The following is a 17,072-nucleotide window of genomic DNA, read 5'->3' as shown; positions in this document are numbered from 1 at the left end:
AGACATTGATTTTACTGGTAAGAGAATTTTGTTTAATGGTATGTAGCTCTGGCTAGCCTAGACTCACTATGTAGACTAGGCTCACCTTGAACTTTCGAGCTCTGCCTTTCTCTGCCTCCAAAATGCTGTGATTAAAGCCATGTACCTCCATACCTGACGTGGGGAGAAATTTTTATTTTTCCTGCAGAGTTTTCAGTCCTTGCCTTAAGATCGAGGGAGGAGGGGAGAAGGAAAGGGGGGGGGGGGGAGAAGAAGAGGAGGAGGAAGAGGAAGAAGAGGAGGGAGAGGAAGAAGAGAAGTAATGACAACATCAGACCAATAGGAGGAAGAGGAGGAGGAAGAAGGGGAAGGGGAGGGAAAGGGGAAATGCAAGAGAAGAAGAAGAAGAAGGAGAAGGAGGGGGAAGAAGAGGAAGAGGAAGGGCAGAAAAGTCAGGGGGTACATTTTTCTGCAATCTCAAGATGAGCTAACCTAATGCTGATCACATAGTATAGGTTTACATGCACGCCTTTTTAATGAGTAAAAGTGAAAAGACCAGCATGCCGTTCACCTTCACAGACTTCAGAGAAGCTGTCTCTCTCATGGTGCCATCCTACAAGGAAGGGACAGTCTGCTCTAAGCCGTATTTAGCACTGTATTACCACCAAGCAGACTTGTGGCTGCTCCCAGTGCTGGTTGAAGTGTGCAGAACAGATAGTCCAGGCTCTGAGAGTGGCAGGGTCAGCTCTGTGCCCTGCTCTGCTGCCTCCAAGTAGTGCTGACCATGCTGGACAGTCACTAACCCGCTCATCTCACCATTTAAACAAAAACAGCATGCTTCTGCAAGTTCCTGTCGGTATCCTAGTCTTTGTTTCAGATGTAACATGAAACTGTTGGCAATTCTGTTTCCTCTGAGCCACTTGGAGTTCTGTGACTGTACAGTAGTAGCTTAGCTCTGATATCCTCATGTGTGAGGAGGCAGAGTTAATAACACCCAGTCCTTAGATGCCGGGCTCTGAAGGTGCAACTTGGTGGCATAGGACTTGGCAACACCACAAAAGCATAGCTCCTGAAAGGACTAGAGGCCAAGTACTCAGTAGGGTACAAGTGCCACAGACCTTCCATAAGCCCAGCTAACACCTGAGGACCTGGCCTTCTAGTCTGCATTGCAGCCCTTTCCTGAGTGGGTTAAGCAGGTTCAACTGTGGTCAGATGGCCAGGAGCATTCTCTGGGCTGAGCTCAACTGTGGATTGGGAGATAGGAGGATCAGTAGAAGTGAGTCATTAAATGGAAACACTAGTGCAGGGAGGGGGCTTCCACAGAGATCTCTTCTGAGTTGAAAACCTTACATCTTGTGGTTCAGGCTCCCTCTTGCTGAGGTGAGAAGGCTTAAACCAACCCTGCTTGCAACTCCACATTTAGGCCTAAGGCCAGACAATCAAGTAAGCAGGGTTCCCCCAAGATACCTACTTCCCCTTTCAATACTGGCTCTTCCAGCACCTTACAAAGCCAGGAAATCAAGAGGATAAACAAGAAATTCACTCTCCATACAACGGCAACAAAATGTTGCCTGACACATAAAAATCAGGACCAACACCCAGTGCACCGCTGCCTTTGCACAGCTGGGAGATATGTGAGGCCTCACATTTCTAACTGGCATGAGAGCTGGGGATCCCCAGCTCAGTTGGTAGAATGCTTGCCTCCAGTGCTTCCCTGAGGGTGGCATGAAGCTGGCGGGCACAGTGCCACACTCCGACGGTCCCAATACTTGCTAGGCAAAGGCAGAGGATAGCCAACGTTCAAGGTGATCCTTGGCTACAAGGCATGGTGGGGGCACATGTAATCCGTGTGACTAAGAGGTAGAAGCAAGAGAATCAGAACTCATGATCATCCTTGACAACATCCAGTTTGAAGCTAGCCAACTACATGAGACCCTGTATTTGGGGAGGTAAGGGGACTTGAAAGAAAAAATGTTCTTACATGTGGAATTTGAATGGTAGCATGCATAGATAGCATGTTACTGGCACCCAGCCACCATCTCTATTGATTGTCTCCGTAATGCTTAGATCAGGATCATATGAAACAGATGAGGTAAAGTGTGCTGCCACTCTGCTCTGAGATGACAAGGCTCCCTCACCTTCCACATGTGCTAGAGAGGCTGAGATGTCTGGTCCTCCACGTGCTGCTGCTCTATAGGATAGGCTGCCAGGGTTCAGGCTAAGGGCTCCATCTAGCAGTGTAGAAAGAACCCAGGATGGGACCCAGAGCCTTCCATGAGCAGTTCCACTACCACTGCCACCCTGGTGTGGTGACAGGGGTTTTAGCCAAGACCCTTCATGTTCCCAGACTCCTCCAAACCTCTTAGGACTGTTCCTGAGCTACATTCAGTGACTGTTTCCCTCCTGTCTCTACAGAATTTGCCTTCTGCCAGGTGGATGCCTCCATTGCTCTGACCCTGGCCTTAGCTGTTCTGTGTGACTTGCTCCGGCAGTGGGACCAGCTGGGGCCAGGACTGCCCATTCTACTGGGATGGCTACTGGAAGAGGGTGATGACCTCGAGGGCCTTGTGCAGAGCCCACATCAGGTAATCCCAATTACTTACATTGGGGGCAGACAGCGTGTCCTAACCCTGAGGTGGAGCCCTGAGGGCCTGGGGAGTTCCTAGATAGTAAAAAGTGTGCCTCTGCCTACTCTAATGGCTAGGAGAAAACCTCCTGGGTGAGGTTCACAGGACTCTGGAGGTCCTGAGGGCAAGGTTCAGACAAGTTAGGAAGAGTACTTGGAAAAAAATGCACCTTGAATATTGATAATAAAATTAAGAAAAATGCTTACCAGTTGATCTTAGCATGGGCAAGGGCCCTTACAGCTCTGGGTCTAAGCATTTCCCAAGAATTAGGGTCCTTCTAGAGAACATGGTACTTGACCCACTTCCTCGTTGGGAACAGCCACACAAATCTGGAAACTGAAGACCAGCATAGGCAGCACAGGCACTGGGAAAAGAGCAGTCTGTCCCACATATGACTGCTAGCTTAGCTTGGTATCCTGAGCAGACCAAGAGTCAGCTACACCCACTCTTCAAAACCCCAGTCTGTATTATAAGAAACAGGAAGATGTAATAAAATGGTTTTGATGAAATGACCCTGAACACCCATGGCATTCTAGAAACTTGGTCTCCAAAGGCTGCTATCACACATGTTCCAGTAACTCTTTGCTCTGCTGCCGAGACATCTTTTGTGCCTCCTCTGAATTTTCTTGGCACACCTTAAAACCTAAGATTTTTCTTAGTACACCTTAAAACCTAAGACCCACTTCCACACCACCAGTTCCCCAAGTATCTTGGCTTGGAGCTGCTTCACATCTTTATCAAAGGTCATGTTACGGCTAGGAGAACAATATTCCTTCCTGGTAGAGAGGCACCGAGTGAAAGTAGAAGTGACCTTCAGAGCTGCCAGTGCTGTGGCATGGGTGTTGACAGGCCCAAGTGAGTCCTCTGTCAGGAGCAGACACAGCTCCCACATCTAGTGCTGTGCCTGGCTCTGCAGGACTCCTGGGAGCCTTACTTTGGCTGTTTTCCCGATGCAGGGGGAAGAAGAGCACATATTTGAAAAATCAGAAGTCAACTTCTGGGCTGAGACTCTGACCTTCGTAAAATACTTGTGTAGGCAACTCTTCCATCTCCTCTGTCAGTCTGGCTGGGAGTCCCCTCACTCCCAGAAGCTCTGTCACTTGCAAAGGATAGCATCAGAGCAGCGTCATCTCATCTCTCAGCTCTTCAGAGAACTTCCACTCTCAGCTGAATTTTTGAAGACAGTGGAATATACGAGGCTGCGCATTCAGGAAGAAAAGACTTTGGCTGTCCTGCGGCTGTTGGCCTGCCTAGAAGGAAAGGAGGTTCTCAGAGCCGAAGACTGTCCTAGGGAATGGAGGCAAGTGATGGCCCCAAGAACAGAAGCAGCATGTTGAAGAAAGAAGGCTGGGGACCTCAACTCAGATCTGCAAAACACACAGTGGACATCAATTGAAACTCTTTTCCACTTCTGGGAGCCTAGGCTTCTGTCCCTTCCTACAGAGGATCTTGTGCTCAGCACACTCATTCAAGGCAACCCAATTAATTGCAGCTACCTAGGAAGCGAGGCTGCTATTCTGAATATTTACTATCTCCAGGTGCAGGCCACCTGCAGGCCTGAATTAGCCTTTTCCATCCCAAAGCCAGAGCCTATTTCCCTGTACACTGATACACTGAACTGAGTTTTAGCACCTCTCCCTCTCTCTCTCTCTCTCTCTCTCTCTCTCTCTCTCTCTCTCTCACGCACCCACGCACAGAGTGGTCTTTGGTTTGGTTTGGTTTGGGCTGTGTATAGATGCTAGATTACTTAGCAAATACCTGTTTGGTCATATTTCTAAACTTTTACTCCATTTTTAGTAAAGGAGAAATATGTTCCAAGTGTATGATTCTGGGAAAATAAGAATGCACAACATGCAAATACTTGTGTTTTTTTTTATCTACATGTCCAAGTCCTTCAGTGGCCCATATCAAGAGTCCCTGCTGTCTTCCCCAGAAATGCCTGCAAAGGCAAGGAAACCTGGTTGTCACCCATCGCTGGCGTCAGCTATTTGAAGGAGCCTGGGAAAAAGGGAAGCCTGAGCAAATGCTTAATTCATTCAGTGCCTCCACTGTCCCATCCTGTGACTGGGGCAAACAGCAAAACCATTCGTACTTCAGTAATTCCATCTAGAAACCTTAAGGGTTTCTGTCAGGTCAGGCCCAGCCCAGCTGGCATGCTCAGGCACCAGCAGGTGGCACTCTTGCACACGTTATGCTGCTGGTCTAGCTCTCCAGCTTGCTTTCCGTAAGACCCGTGCAACAGCATGGATGTCTGAGGAAATCAAGGGACAACTGTATAGTCAGTTTTCCCCTTCCACCTGTGCATGGGTCCAGAGATCCAACTCAGGCTCCGGCTTGCATAACATACCCTTTACCCACTGAGCCACAGCACGAGGGCCCAGCTTATCACCATTAATGTGTACTTTCAGAGTATGTGACACCCACAGACACTCGCCCTCAGATTGACAGCTTGTATTTTTCACTGTAGCTTGCTCCACATTCCTAGTTATCCACAAAGACCATGCTGGCCATAGTTAGAAACTTGTGGGGCCTATACATATGTTCAGATGCTTCTCATCTGAGAGTCACTTAGAATTGTAGGAAGGGGACTGAAGGTGCAGATGAGAGAGGCATTTCATGTGCTGTTTCCTTCTGCAGAGAAGCTGACATTTCACATGTAGTTGGTCTCTGAGAAGAATACCATCCCACACCACAAAAAACACAGCCATGCTGGAGTAGAGAACTGTACACAGGAAGAGGGAAGGCAGAAGCAGTGTCCATCCTGTCCATGAAGACAAACAGAAAACCCCCTAGGTAGCCTTATAGACACTCAGCACCCTGTAATAATTACCTAGTTAGCTTATCACTGTGGCCCACCTTGGATGAAAAATTGAAAACCTAACATTCTTTAGTTTGTTTTTGGTTTTGCTTTTATTTTTGAGTTGGGCTTGCTATTTACAGCAGGCTAGCCTCAAACTTGTGTTAATCCTCCTGCTTCTGCCTCTCAAGTGCCAGGATCCCAGGCACACACCATCATACCCAGCATTGCACTATTTTAAGATCTAGATGCTGCAGGAGGGCTGGTGGTGTAAGGTGGTGATAACTTCGGGAGATCAATTCTGATCAGGGCTGACCTTCCCTCCCCCTCCCTGTAAAATGAAATAAAAGCAGTTACATAACAATAAAGCTATCTGACTTTAGCAGCCATGTACCAAAGCATGTTCCAGAGCATGTATGTCACCTCCAAGTCCATCCTACCAAGTCTGCCCAGTGGGTGTTCTCACTGCTGCTAGCTGGGAATTACCCCAGATTTGGATCTTGGCCGTCTGTGGCCAGCCCGGGAGGGCAGGAGGGATGGGTGTTTCCACAGGTTTGTGTTCTGAGATCCTACTAGCAGCAGCTAGAGGAATACTTCCTGCTCTCCTGAGGCATCCTGAGAGGAGCCAGGAAAACCTTAGGCAGAGTCATGCTTATGGTTGGGGTCCTTTCAACCACAGCTGCCCAGCAGTCCTAGGGGCAAGAACAGCATGGGTGGGAAGAGGGACGCAGCCACCTTCCCTAAGTCACTACACTGAGATCTGACTCATTCTGGAACATCAGCCACTTGCTCAGACCACAGCCAACAGCCAGTTTGCTTTAAAGGCTTTTTTTCCCCTTATTGAGGTATGGTCTCACTCTCACACTAAGTTGTGTTAGGCTGGCCTAAAACTCACCATAGTTTGTCTGCCTCGGCCTCCCAAGTGCTAGGATTATAGGTATGAACCACTGAACCTACTTAGCACTATATTCGTGACCCTACAGTCCTCCGGCTCTGCCGTGGGCTCTTCCTACAGGGGCAGCATGCACTGCAGTGTGGCCAAATGCACCTGGATTCAGGAGCCTTTGAGTGACACAACTACCTCCTTCCAGGTTAAACAATACAGCCCAAGTGCACAAGCAGACAGGAAGAGCAACGTGGGAAGGATGTAGTTGGTCAAGCATCCTTCCCTGGCAACTACTGGGCCTTCCACCCAGGGCAACCTAGACTGCCAGCTGGGTAAAATCATGGGCCCAAATCCAGCTTTTGGCAGCCAGTATAAACTCAGTGTAGGAATACAGGGTTCTGGACCTGACCAGATCGGCTGAGTAAAGCTGTCCGCAGCCTTAGCCTCACTGGGAGCTAGGTGTATAGGGGTGTGCCCCCCTCAAAAAGAGTCAGGGGTCTTTTCGGAAGGTTTTTTCCAATGGAAAGCTAGTAGGAGTTGCGCTAAAGGCAACAGAATGAAGACCTCTCCCCTCAACCTGGGTGGTGGTTCAGCAACCACCGCCTCCGACAGCTAGCTAGCACAAAGCTTAGATTCAATCCGGTGCCTCCCACAGCCGAAGAAGGAAGGTTTGCAGGACTCGACAGGCCAAGGCTGTACAGGCGGGAAGCCTTGGCTAGCAGCTGCAGCCCCATCCCTGAGACGGGTGGGGAGGCCAGGCCAAACAGCAGGCACAAAGGTGAAGGAAGTGACTTCCTCCATGTCCACACTGCTCTCCCGGCTTCCCTCTAGTCCCCCGGAGTCGGCTTTCCGGCCCCGAACACCCCGCGCCACTCCGCGCCTTTGGCCCAGGCTCAAGGTCTTGTGATGTGATTAGCAAAGCCAGCGCCTTGTCCTCAGACACTCAGCCCTGCCCCACAGGCCGCAGCGCTCAAGTCCTGTTTACTGAGTCTGGGCGGGGAGAAGGGCGGAGAAACGCGCCACTGCTCCTCCAGGCTGGCCGCTCCCGCCCCCACCCCTGCGGCGTCCCCACGTGTAGCCCGGCCCGAGCGGCCACCTACTGGACAGACCGCGACCCCCGCCCCCAGTCCCAAGCAACTTGGCAACGCGCACCATTGCAATATTGTTGCGTTTTGCAGTTCCCGCGCGCCGAGCAAAAACTAGGGTGGGAGATAAAAGCTGGGCCAGTCGACCCAGCTGGATCGGGCGGGGAAAGGCACGTCCCGGGTAGCCCGGTCCCGGTCAGATAGAACGTGAAAGTGTTTGCCAACTCTAGACTCCAAGAGGCGGAGGAGAGAGAGATATTCCCGCCGCCGCCACCGCCCAGCAGCACCCAAAGGGGCCGCGCTCCCCCGGACGCCCGGGACGCCCCGGACGCCCGCCCCTCTCCTCTCCGCCCCTCCCCCGAAGGGGAAAAATTGGCGGCGACCAATGAGAGGCCAAGAAGGGGTCTGACGTCCGCGGGCCGGCGGGCGGCGTTGCCTGGAGACCCCGGCCGGTCAGCGTTCAGTCCCCTCCCCGAGTGCGCTTTGCCCCGCCGCCGCGCCGCTCTCGGGCTGTATATAGGGCGCGCGCTCGCGGGTCTCGGAGTTCCACCAGTCCGCGAGCTGCCGACGGCTCGCGCGGGGGGGCAGGCCGAGGCGCCGAGCTGCGCTCTCGCTTCTCCTCTGCCCCCCAACTCCGCGGCCTCCTCCTCGGCCCGCAAGCAAACTTTCCGTCCCTCCCTGCCCCTCGCCCGTTAATTCGTCTTGGTTCGAGCCGCGCCGCACCGAGGGCTCCTCCCAACCTCCCCGCTTGCAGTTCCGACCATTACAGGACCCAGAAAAATGTCGACCACACTTCTGTCAGCCTTCTACGATATCGACTTCTTGTGCAAGGTAAGCCGGCAGCGGGAAAGGATGGTGGACGGCCTGGAATTCTTTGGAGTTCCGAGACTTGGCCGCCGGGCCGGGTCGAGGCGGGAGGGACCCTTCCAAGTTGACTTTGCGGGTGGAGGGAAGTCCTGGAGTTAGCAGTGCTGTGCTTGCGACTGTGGGCGTGGAGAGCTGGGAGGGAGCGAGTAGCGGCTGGAGCAGCCGTGCTCCTCCCGAGCGGACCGCGGCCACGCTGCCGGGACTTCCCGGACCGTGCTTGCGCCGCCCACCCCGTGGCCACGGGCCCAGGATCACATGGCTAGACCCGGAGCGGCCGGGGTGGGCGTCCTCCACTCTTCTCCGGCCTGCATTCTGCGAGTGTAGCCCTGGTGGCTGAATTGGAACTCACAAGAAACCCCAACAAGTGGGCAGTTGGGACTAGGCGTTCACTCTGCAGTTAGCCCCGACTCTCTTTGCCCATCCGTATTTCATCCCGACCCCGCTCCCCTCCCTTTGGCAGACGGAGAAATCCCTGGCAAACCTCAATCTAAACAACATGCTGGACAAGAAGGCGGTGGGGACGCCCGTGGCCGCTGCCCCGAGCTCGAGCTTCACTCCGGGCTTCCTGCGACGCCACTCCGCCAGCAACCTCCACGCGCTCGCCCACCCCGTTCCCAGTCCGGGCAGCTGCTCGCCTAAGTTCCCAAGCGCCCCTAACGGCGGCAGCTGTGGCCCCGCAGGCGCGGGCGGCCCGTCCTCCTACGGCCAGCTCAAGGAGCCTTCAGGGGGCAGCGGCACGGCGCTGGTCAACAAGGAGAGCAAATTCCGGGACCGCTCGTTCAGCGAGAACGGCGAGCGCAGCCAGCACCTCCTGCACCTGCAGCAGCAGCAGCAGCAGCAGAAGGGGGGCAGCGGCTCCCAGATCAACTCCACGCGCTACAAGACCGAGCTGTGCCGGCCCTTCGAGGAGAGCGGCACGTGCAAGTACGGCGAGAAGTGCCAGTTCGCGCACGGCTTCCACGAGCTGCGCAGCCTCACTCGGCACCCCAAGTACAAGACGGAGCTGTGCCGCACCTTCCACACGATCGGCTTCTGCCCCTACGGCCCGCGCTGCCATTTCATCCACAACGCGGACGAGCGGCGGCCCGCGCCGTCGGGGGGCGCCTCCGGGGACCTGCGAGCGTTTGGCGCGCGCGACGCGCTGCACCTGGGCTTTGCCCGGGAGCCGCGGCCCAAGCTGCATCACAGCCTCAGTTTCTCCGGCTTCCCGTCCGGCCACCACCAGCCGCCGGGGGGGCTGGAGTCGCCGCTGCTGCTCGACAGCCCCACGTCGCGCACGCCGCCGCCGCCCTCCTGCTCGTCGGCCTCGTCCTGTTCCTCATCGGCCTCTTCCTGCTCCTCCACCTCGGCGGCCTCCACGCCCTCGGGCGGCCCGACGTGCTGCGCCACGGCGGCGGCGGCGGCGGCCGCGCTGCTCTACGGCCCCGGGGGCGCGGAGGACCTGCTGACCCCCGGGACGCCGTGCGCCTCCTGCTCGACCACCTCGTGCGCCAACAACGCCTTCGCCTTCGGCCCGGAGCTGAGCAGCCTCATCACGCCGCTTGCCATCCAGACCCACAGCTTCGCGGCCGCGGCCGCCGCCTACTACCGCAGCCAGCAGCAGGGCCTGGCGGGCCCCGCGCCGCCCCCTGCACAGCCCCCCGCGGCCCCCGCGCCGCCCTCGCCGCCCTTCGGCTTCCAGCTGCCGCGCCGTCTGTCCGAGTCGCCCGTGTTCGACGCGCCCCCCAGCCCCCCGGACTCGCTGTCGGACCGCGACAGCTACCTGAGCGGCTCGCTGAGCTCGGGCAGCCTCAGCGGCTCCGAGTCCCCCAGCCTGGACCCCGGCCGTCGCCTGCCCATCTTCAGCCGCCTCTCCATCTCCGACGACTGAGGCAAGGGGGCGCCCGCGAGGGGTTGGGAGGCGCTGCAGGGGGCACCGGTTGGGGGGTGACACTGCCGCAGGCCGACCTGCAAGCTCCTCCGAGCACTTGGACTCAGCTCTGCCGGGAGGGGCCCGCCCCTTCCCTTTCGGTTTTCTCGTTTCGTTTTTTTTTTGTTTTATTATTATTATTATTTTTATTATTATTATTATTGCAAAGTTTTGTTCTTGTTGAGATAAAAGCCAACGAACTTTTCGTATGGGTGAACAAAATACACACAACAGGGCGGTTGTGATGCGGAAAGAACAAAAGATAACCAAACACTTGTTTAGGTCTCAGATGAGTTCGAAACTCTAGTTTTAAAAGAAGAAAAAAAGATCAGCCCAGCACCAGCAGCTACCAAGCACCATTCCGTCTCTTCTTTCACTCAAAGCCTTAGTTACAGTCCAGATGTGAGGACTCTTACTTGGAAGGGGTTCCAAGGAAGCGGTTCCAGCCGGCCGCCACTTCCCTAAATTGTAAGCTTCTAGAATTCAAAAAAATGCCAAGAACATGCCTTGATGCGTAGCTCTCAGCCTCCTTTGTGGCGGTTGTTTACCTTGTTGTTTTTGTTTTGTTTGTTTTTTAACAAAGTTCTGTATGTCTGGGGTGGGGGAGCCCTTGCATTCCAAAGTTTGATAACAGGCTCCTTGCCGCCACTCCGTGGGTGTTGAGCTTAGAACCATTTCCTCTGCTCGCTGGGAGCCGCGGGCAGGGCTCAGTTCAGTTTTAGCTGTTGTGAGTTGATCTGCACCACTGCACCCCAACTCAACATGAAAAACTATTTAACTTATTTATTATCTTGTGAAAAGTATACATTGAGGATGTTCATACTGTATTTATCGAGTATGATGAAAGCAATAGATATATATTCTTTTATTATGTTAAATTATAATTGCCATTATTAATCGGCAAAATGTGGAGTGTGTTCTTTTCACAGTAATATATGCCTTTTGTAACTTCACTTGGTTATTTTATTGTAAATGAGTAAGAAAAATCTTAATTTAAGAGATTGTATGTAATATTTATTTCATTAATTTCTTTCCTTGTTTACGTAAATTTCGAAAGATAGCATGGTTTCTTTACAGAAATCTGTCTTTCTCGATGCTGTGGAAGTAGCTTGGGGAACATTTTGAGGTTTTCTTAGAATGTAGAACGGTGTAGCCCATCCAACTTAAAGGAGAAAAAGAATGACCACAGACTGAAGTCAGGCTCACGTGTGGCATGCTTCTCTAGCTCCAGCTTTATAAACCAGCAAGGAAAGGAGGTTTCCTGGCTCCACCAGCTCTACTGTGACATGGAGTCTAAAGACATGTAGCAATAAATGGGAGTGGTCTCAGTGCCTTCACAGGGCCCGAACTTGCCTTAAATCTTCCTCAACCAAATAAGTATTTCATTAGTGCTTGAGAATTTGAATGTCCGGATGGGTTCACCTGCACAAAAGGAAAAGATTTTTACCACTTTTTTTTTTTTACTATAGCTATGAAGTGAAGAGGCCACGTCTTAGCCCTGAAATGGTGGTGGTACATGGCTATGCCTTGTTTAAACGACAGTCCAAAACTTGTACTATTGTTTCTCGGTGTAAGAGGCAGGAATGTCTCTGGCTTTCCTGGATGGCAGATGAATGAGCGGCCGCTTAGTTTGTAGGTACAGTTGGAGCACCGTGTGTGCACTCTGGACTACTTTGACAGAAGTAGGTTTTTGAATGTAACAAGATAAGTCAACTTGAGTTGTAATATATTTTGGGGAATCAGTTCACTACAAATTGTGACTGTAAACATTGTACTGTAAATGTTTTGTAGCTCTCCCCCAATAAAATATTTTGGAAAAAAGCTCTTGAGTAGTTTTTTTTTTTTCCCTCTCTCTCTCTTTTTTTTTTTTTTTTAAACCAGGTCTCCCGGCTTCCCGAGGCCTCAGCAAGTCTGGGAAGGGGTGTGTCGAGGAGGTGTGGAGCTGGCAGGTCTCAAAAGAGCCTGCATCCACTTGTACCTGCATTTGTTTTATAGCAAGTCCTTTCAGCTGAAAGAAAGTAATTATTTGGCTGTCAAGGGCATTTGTTAGCTGTTCCCTTTGGTAATAAGATGCATCCCAATGTTGGCTGACTGGCGGGAGACCGCAAGGGGTGTGGCCGGCCTGTGAGTCACCCAGTGGATCACGTGGCTGCTGAAGGTCCGATTTTTCTCCAGTACGCCTGACCAGGGCCTGGAGTCTGGACCGGGAGGTCTGGGCCAGGCATTGGGAGCTGGGCTAGGGTTTTGCTTGGACTTTGGAAAGCCGGGTTATGTCCTTCAGAGAGGGAGGAAGGAAGATTAAGCCGGTTAAACTTCTATCTGGGTGATGTTTGTTTACACAGACAACTTCCTCTGGGAATGAGCACATTCAGGCTATTTATGCAAAAGGAAGAGGAGGCCAGAAAAGCAAATTCATCCAGGCTTCTACCAAAGGCAAACAAGGCTGCCTCGGTTTGCCTGCTTCCCAGGGCTTAAGAAACAGTCATTTGTGCTTCTGGGTTTGTTGGTGGTTGGTTTTTACCCTGCCCGTTTTAAGACAGTCTTTTAAACTCATATGACAGATTTTTCTCCCCTACCCCCATTCACACAGTTAAGACACCTTTTCCAAAGTAGGCAAGAGACCCAGCAAGAGTTTGCTTTCTTATCGACAACAGCTGGGCTCTATCAACCAATCCTTGCCGCTCCCCTCGGTTTGCCCCTTGGCCAGGGTCTGCTGTGACTCACAGCTGGGGGGAGGGGGCCTGTCTGATGGATGCGCCAAGCTGGGCAGCTGTTTCCAGTTAAGGAAGATGGAGTTGGTGTTCACTGGAGCGGCTTTTTTTTTTTTTTTTTTTTTTTTTTTTTTTTTTTTTTTTGCGTGGGTCGGGTGGGGTGGTTACTTGCTGCAGCCAGTTTCAAAGTTGTCCCAGATGCTGGGCCTTGCGGGGTGGAAGGAGCCGGAGGCCAAGAAGGCCTGGGGCTGGGTGAAGCCCCTGCAGCTCCGTGGCCTCCTGGCCATAAAGAATGCAGTGGGGAGGAAACTGGCTCCACCGAGGAGCTATTTAGGCCCGGCTTCATTTCAAAGATCTTGTTTCCACTTCATTCTCAAACTTATTTTTCTAAACAAGTACTTTTGATCAGCTGGAATGTTGGACTTCTCTTTGGGGTAAGCCACATTCATTTTTAAAAACTGCTCTGAAAGCCTAGAGCTAGGACTCTGAAGGTTGGTGTTTGAAACGTGTTGGGAAGCTTGGAGAGGTAGGCGGTCATTCAGAACTTTCCTCGCCCTCAGGTCAGTAGGGGCGCTGGGTTACTGTGCTTCTGCAGCGCTCAGAATGAACAGTGTTTACTTGCTTATCCTTAGGACAGTATTTTTGTAAATCCAGGATTTAGAAGTAAAATTTGCAAGTAAGAGCAAAATAGAACTAGCCACCACAGGTGACAGCAGGAGAAGGGACCTATCATGGGTGGTTGTGGGCCCAGACCCAAGTGATTCCAAGGAGCCCTCCCACTGACTGCTGGGAGACTGGGGTGGGTTTGAAACAACCCAACATAGTGTACACCACCTTAGAAATCATTCCGGAAGGGGGATGTGCGTGTACCAGTACAGGTCTTCCGCCCCTGCTGTCCGACTCTGCTATCCACGTAAAAAAGCAGCACACACAATTGAGAAGCTCTGCATTGAGCTATGAGCGAGCCTGAAAAGTCCATGATACAGGAAAGACAGATGTTGGACAGGCTCTTGGAACTGCCAGGTCTGCTCCTGAGAAGGGCTCTCAGGAAAGCCGTGGGGTGGGTGTCTACAGAGCCTGCTGGAGAACACTAAACCTGGGGAGGAAGGAAAGCCACCTGCCGATAACACCGCTGCCCTCTAGCTTAGTTCACGGTGACAAACGAAGGCGGATATGACTCGCACCCAATGGTTTTTTTAAAACCGGAAGTTGGGTCGCTTCAGCCCTTCAGGCTGACCAGCTGTTGGACTGAGGCCAGGCAAGCTCTTACCCACTGTTCTTTGCCTGCTTGCTGAACCAGAGTCTTTGTAACAGCAGATCCTCCTGCCTCAGCCTCCAGCTGAGTTGGGACTACAGGTGTGAGGCACCACGCCCAGCTCAAATCTCTTTTATTATGTCAGGGACTGCGGTGAGCGTCAGACACCCAGGGCAGGCAGTTCTTGATCTGAGATGCTAGCAAGCCAAAGGGGGAGGAAAGAAGAAAAGAGGAAGTTGAGGCACGAGGCACGGTAGGACGACAGCCAGAGGAGCCAGAAAGTACAAGAGTGTGTGTGGGTGTGCTTGGCAGGGTATCTCTGAAGGAAGGAGTGTTGGGGATGCCATGTGGGAGGTGGATTTGTGTCCATAAGTTCTGGGTGTCTGTATGGTTGTCCAGGTGTTTGTGGGTGTTGATGTGCAGTGTTCAGGATCTGTGTCTATGATGTGTGTAAAGGATGCAGGAAGGGCTGGTGGGGATGGGTTTCTGGACTTCCGGTAGGGGGCTTATGAATATGCAGAGTAGGAGGGTCTCGGTGTTGATGAGCGTGGGTGTGTCTTGTGATGTTCATATTGCCTGTGGAGGGGTCACACACATCTGTGTGTTTCTGGTAGGGTATGGGTGTCATGATATGGGGGGTTGGATGTGTTCAGGTGTGTGCATGTGAGTGAGTGTGTGTTGCTCTAGTGGGTGTGCCCTTATGCCCTGCTGTGTGAGGGAATGTGGGTTTGGGCGTGTCTGCAGCTGTAGGGGTAGGTGTCCGGGCCTTCTGTGTATGAGAAGGAAAGTTCAACTTGTGTTTAGGCCTAGATGTATTAGCAGTGGTATGGGGGTGTGTCTTGAGGAGGAGGGGGGAGGAGGGGACCAACACCTACAGAGGAAAAGCAACTCTCCTTATCAAGCCACTTTCAACTTAAAACTGCTTTCAAAACCAGGAAATAACTGCCAGGCTGCCATCCGCTTCCTGCTGGGTGGGGGCAAAACAGGGACGTGTGGGAGGGTGACTACAGTCTCCAAGCCTGCAGGGACCCCAGAGCCACCTTCATTGCTGGGCACACCTGCCAAGGCTAAGCTTCATGGGCCCTTGCTGTCTGCAGGGACATTTTTAGCACCGACCGATTCACTCTCTGGGGCTGAGGGAGGGGCCTTTTATTTTCATCTGAGCAGAAATAGCTCCTGCCAGCCATTCATTCTTCCCCAGAGAGGTCGCCCCAAAAATAGAGGGAAGACGTAAGGACCCAGGACGGATGGAGAAGGAAACTCCTGAGATCATTGAAACCAAGTTTAAACTATTTCTCTAAAAATAAGCTGTGTTTTCTTTGTGGATCTGCCTGGCACTAGGGTCCTCCAGTCAGGGTGCTTAGCTGACCTGGGAAGCCAGGCGGAATTTTATTTTAAAAAGCGAGTGTTTCCCAGCTGCGGCCTTGGAGAGTTCTCTGTTTTCCATTTATTAAACTCCTAGTTTCCGGCTAATTAAAATTATTTTCAAATAAAACTCTGTAGCCCAGCAATATTTGATGAAACACAGAATTCCCAGTGACCCTCTGCAGGAGGCCAGGCCAGCTGTGGGCAGCCTGTGTCCCCTCTACTGGGCTCAGGGCCTGTTTCATCCAGAAGAGAACTGGGCCTGGACTGTAAATTCCAGCAGCCACGGCAGGCTCCAAAAGAAGCTCAGAATACTTTTACTTTGTTGTTGCTGCTGCTTTTCTCTGCTGGTGCTGAACCCTAGGGCCTGGTCAGTGTTAGGCCAGTGCTTACCACCAAGCCGTATCCCTAGCACTTAAGGCTCAGGCTCAGGAAAGCTACTGCCCCTACCCACAGCCACCATCAGTACCACTGACACCATGGGCAGAGGGTCCACTTCAAGAGAGACACATAGGCTGGATCTATTTGGCTTTCAGTTTTAATCCCAACACTCGGGAGGCAAAAACAGTCAGGTTTCTGTAAGTTCGAGGCCAGCCAGGTCTATATACCTAGCTTCAGGACATAATGAGACCCTGCCTCAAAACAAACAGTAAAGTGGGGGGGGGGGGGGGGGTGTGTGCATTGATACTCACTCCTACCTGGTCTCCCTGACCTGGAGACCCTTGAGACTTCAGAATCAGTGAGATCAATACCCCACGTGTACCTAGGGTACACCTTGACCCAGCAAGTCCCAGAGGTGGGTGGAACCCAGCAGAAACCAGCAGCCACCTGTTACACGTTACTGGTTGAGAGATACAGCTGGGGGTGCACACACTGAGGCAGAGCCGGCTGTGATCCACCTGCAGGCAGATCCCCCATTGGGCACCGGGCAGAGGGCCAGGGCCTGACCTTTGTCCCACGGATAGTTCCCAGTGTCTGGTAAAGAGTAAACCAATAGCTGCTGCCTTTAGGGAGTGTACAAGCGAGGGCTTCGGGATTTGCCCATGGGGTACCAAGCATCAGCACCTCATCCCATTGTGTAGATATACAACAACCTGTTTAACAGCCACGAGTCCGTGGATACGTGGCGACTGTTACATGGTACTGCTAGGGTCAAACAGGCCCAGGTTTGTTGGTAATGTATGGTTTCAGCCCTGTGTGGCAAACACCAGTGAGTACAATCACTGGACCACACCGTGTTTGATTGACCCCAGAGACTCACACGTGCCAGGGCTTACTTAGCTCTGGAGTCGACTGAGCCACACCCCCAGGCTCACGGCTGCTCAAGGGAACTCCCACATCATTTTCAAGGTAATATGTTAGACTGGTTTATTTTTTGTTTGGGCTGTTTGGTGGTACTGAGGTCCAAGGCATGGGAGCATTCCACTGTCAAGTTACATCCCTAGCCAAATTGGGTATTTTATGAATTGTTTTATTGAGGCTGGTTCTCTCTGACTATCCTGGAACTCACTCCAGCTGGTCTTGAGGGGTAGCTGCAGGAAGACCAGGAATTCAGGGCATCCTCAGCCATGTAGCAAGTTCAAGACCAGAT

General features: G+C 52.4%; 2 protein-coding genes across 5 annotated transcripts in view; both read left to right on the top strand.

Moving 5' to 3' along the window:
• Thada (THADA armadillo repeat containing) overlaps nucleotides 1–5,801 on the top strand; it is a 294,393-nt gene extending 288,592 nt beyond the window's left edge. For all 4 annotated transcript variants that reach the window (XM_076942388.1, XM_076942389.1, XM_034514071.2 and 1 more), the window contains 2 exons: nucleotides 2,395–2,564; nucleotides 3,563–5,801. In XM_076942388.1, coding sequence (XP_076798503.1) covers nucleotides 2,395–2,564; nucleotides 3,563–3,943 — 551 coding nt within the window. In that variant the 3' untranslated portion in view covers nucleotides 3,944–5,801. The remainder of the gene's footprint in view (nucleotides 1–2,394; nucleotides 2,565–3,562) is intronic.
• Nucleotides 5,802–7,845: 2,044 nt separating this feature from the next.
• Nucleotides 7,846–10,256, top strand: Zfp36l2 (ZFP36 ring finger protein like 2). Its single transcript, XM_034514175.2, has 2 exons — nucleotides 7,846–8,205; nucleotides 8,702–10,256. The coding sequence occupies exons 1-2, from the start codon at nucleotides 8,155–8,157 to the stop codon at nucleotides 10,109–10,111; spliced, it is 1,461 nt and encodes a 486-aa protein (XP_034370066.1). The 5' UTR covers nucleotides 7,846–8,154; the 3' UTR covers nucleotides 10,112–10,256.
• Nucleotides 10,257–17,072: the final 6,816 nt, after the last annotated feature.

Source organism: Arvicanthis niloticus, chromosome 11 (genome assembly GCF_011762505.2).
Source record: "Arvicanthis niloticus isolate mArvNil1 chromosome 11, mArvNil1.pat.X, whole genome shotgun sequence".
Lineage (NCBI taxonomy): Eukaryota > Metazoa > Chordata > Mammalia > Rodentia > Muridae > Arvicanthis > Arvicanthis niloticus.
Note: the sequence above shows the minus strand (reverse complement) of the source record. Positions and strands in the feature narration are given on the sequence as shown.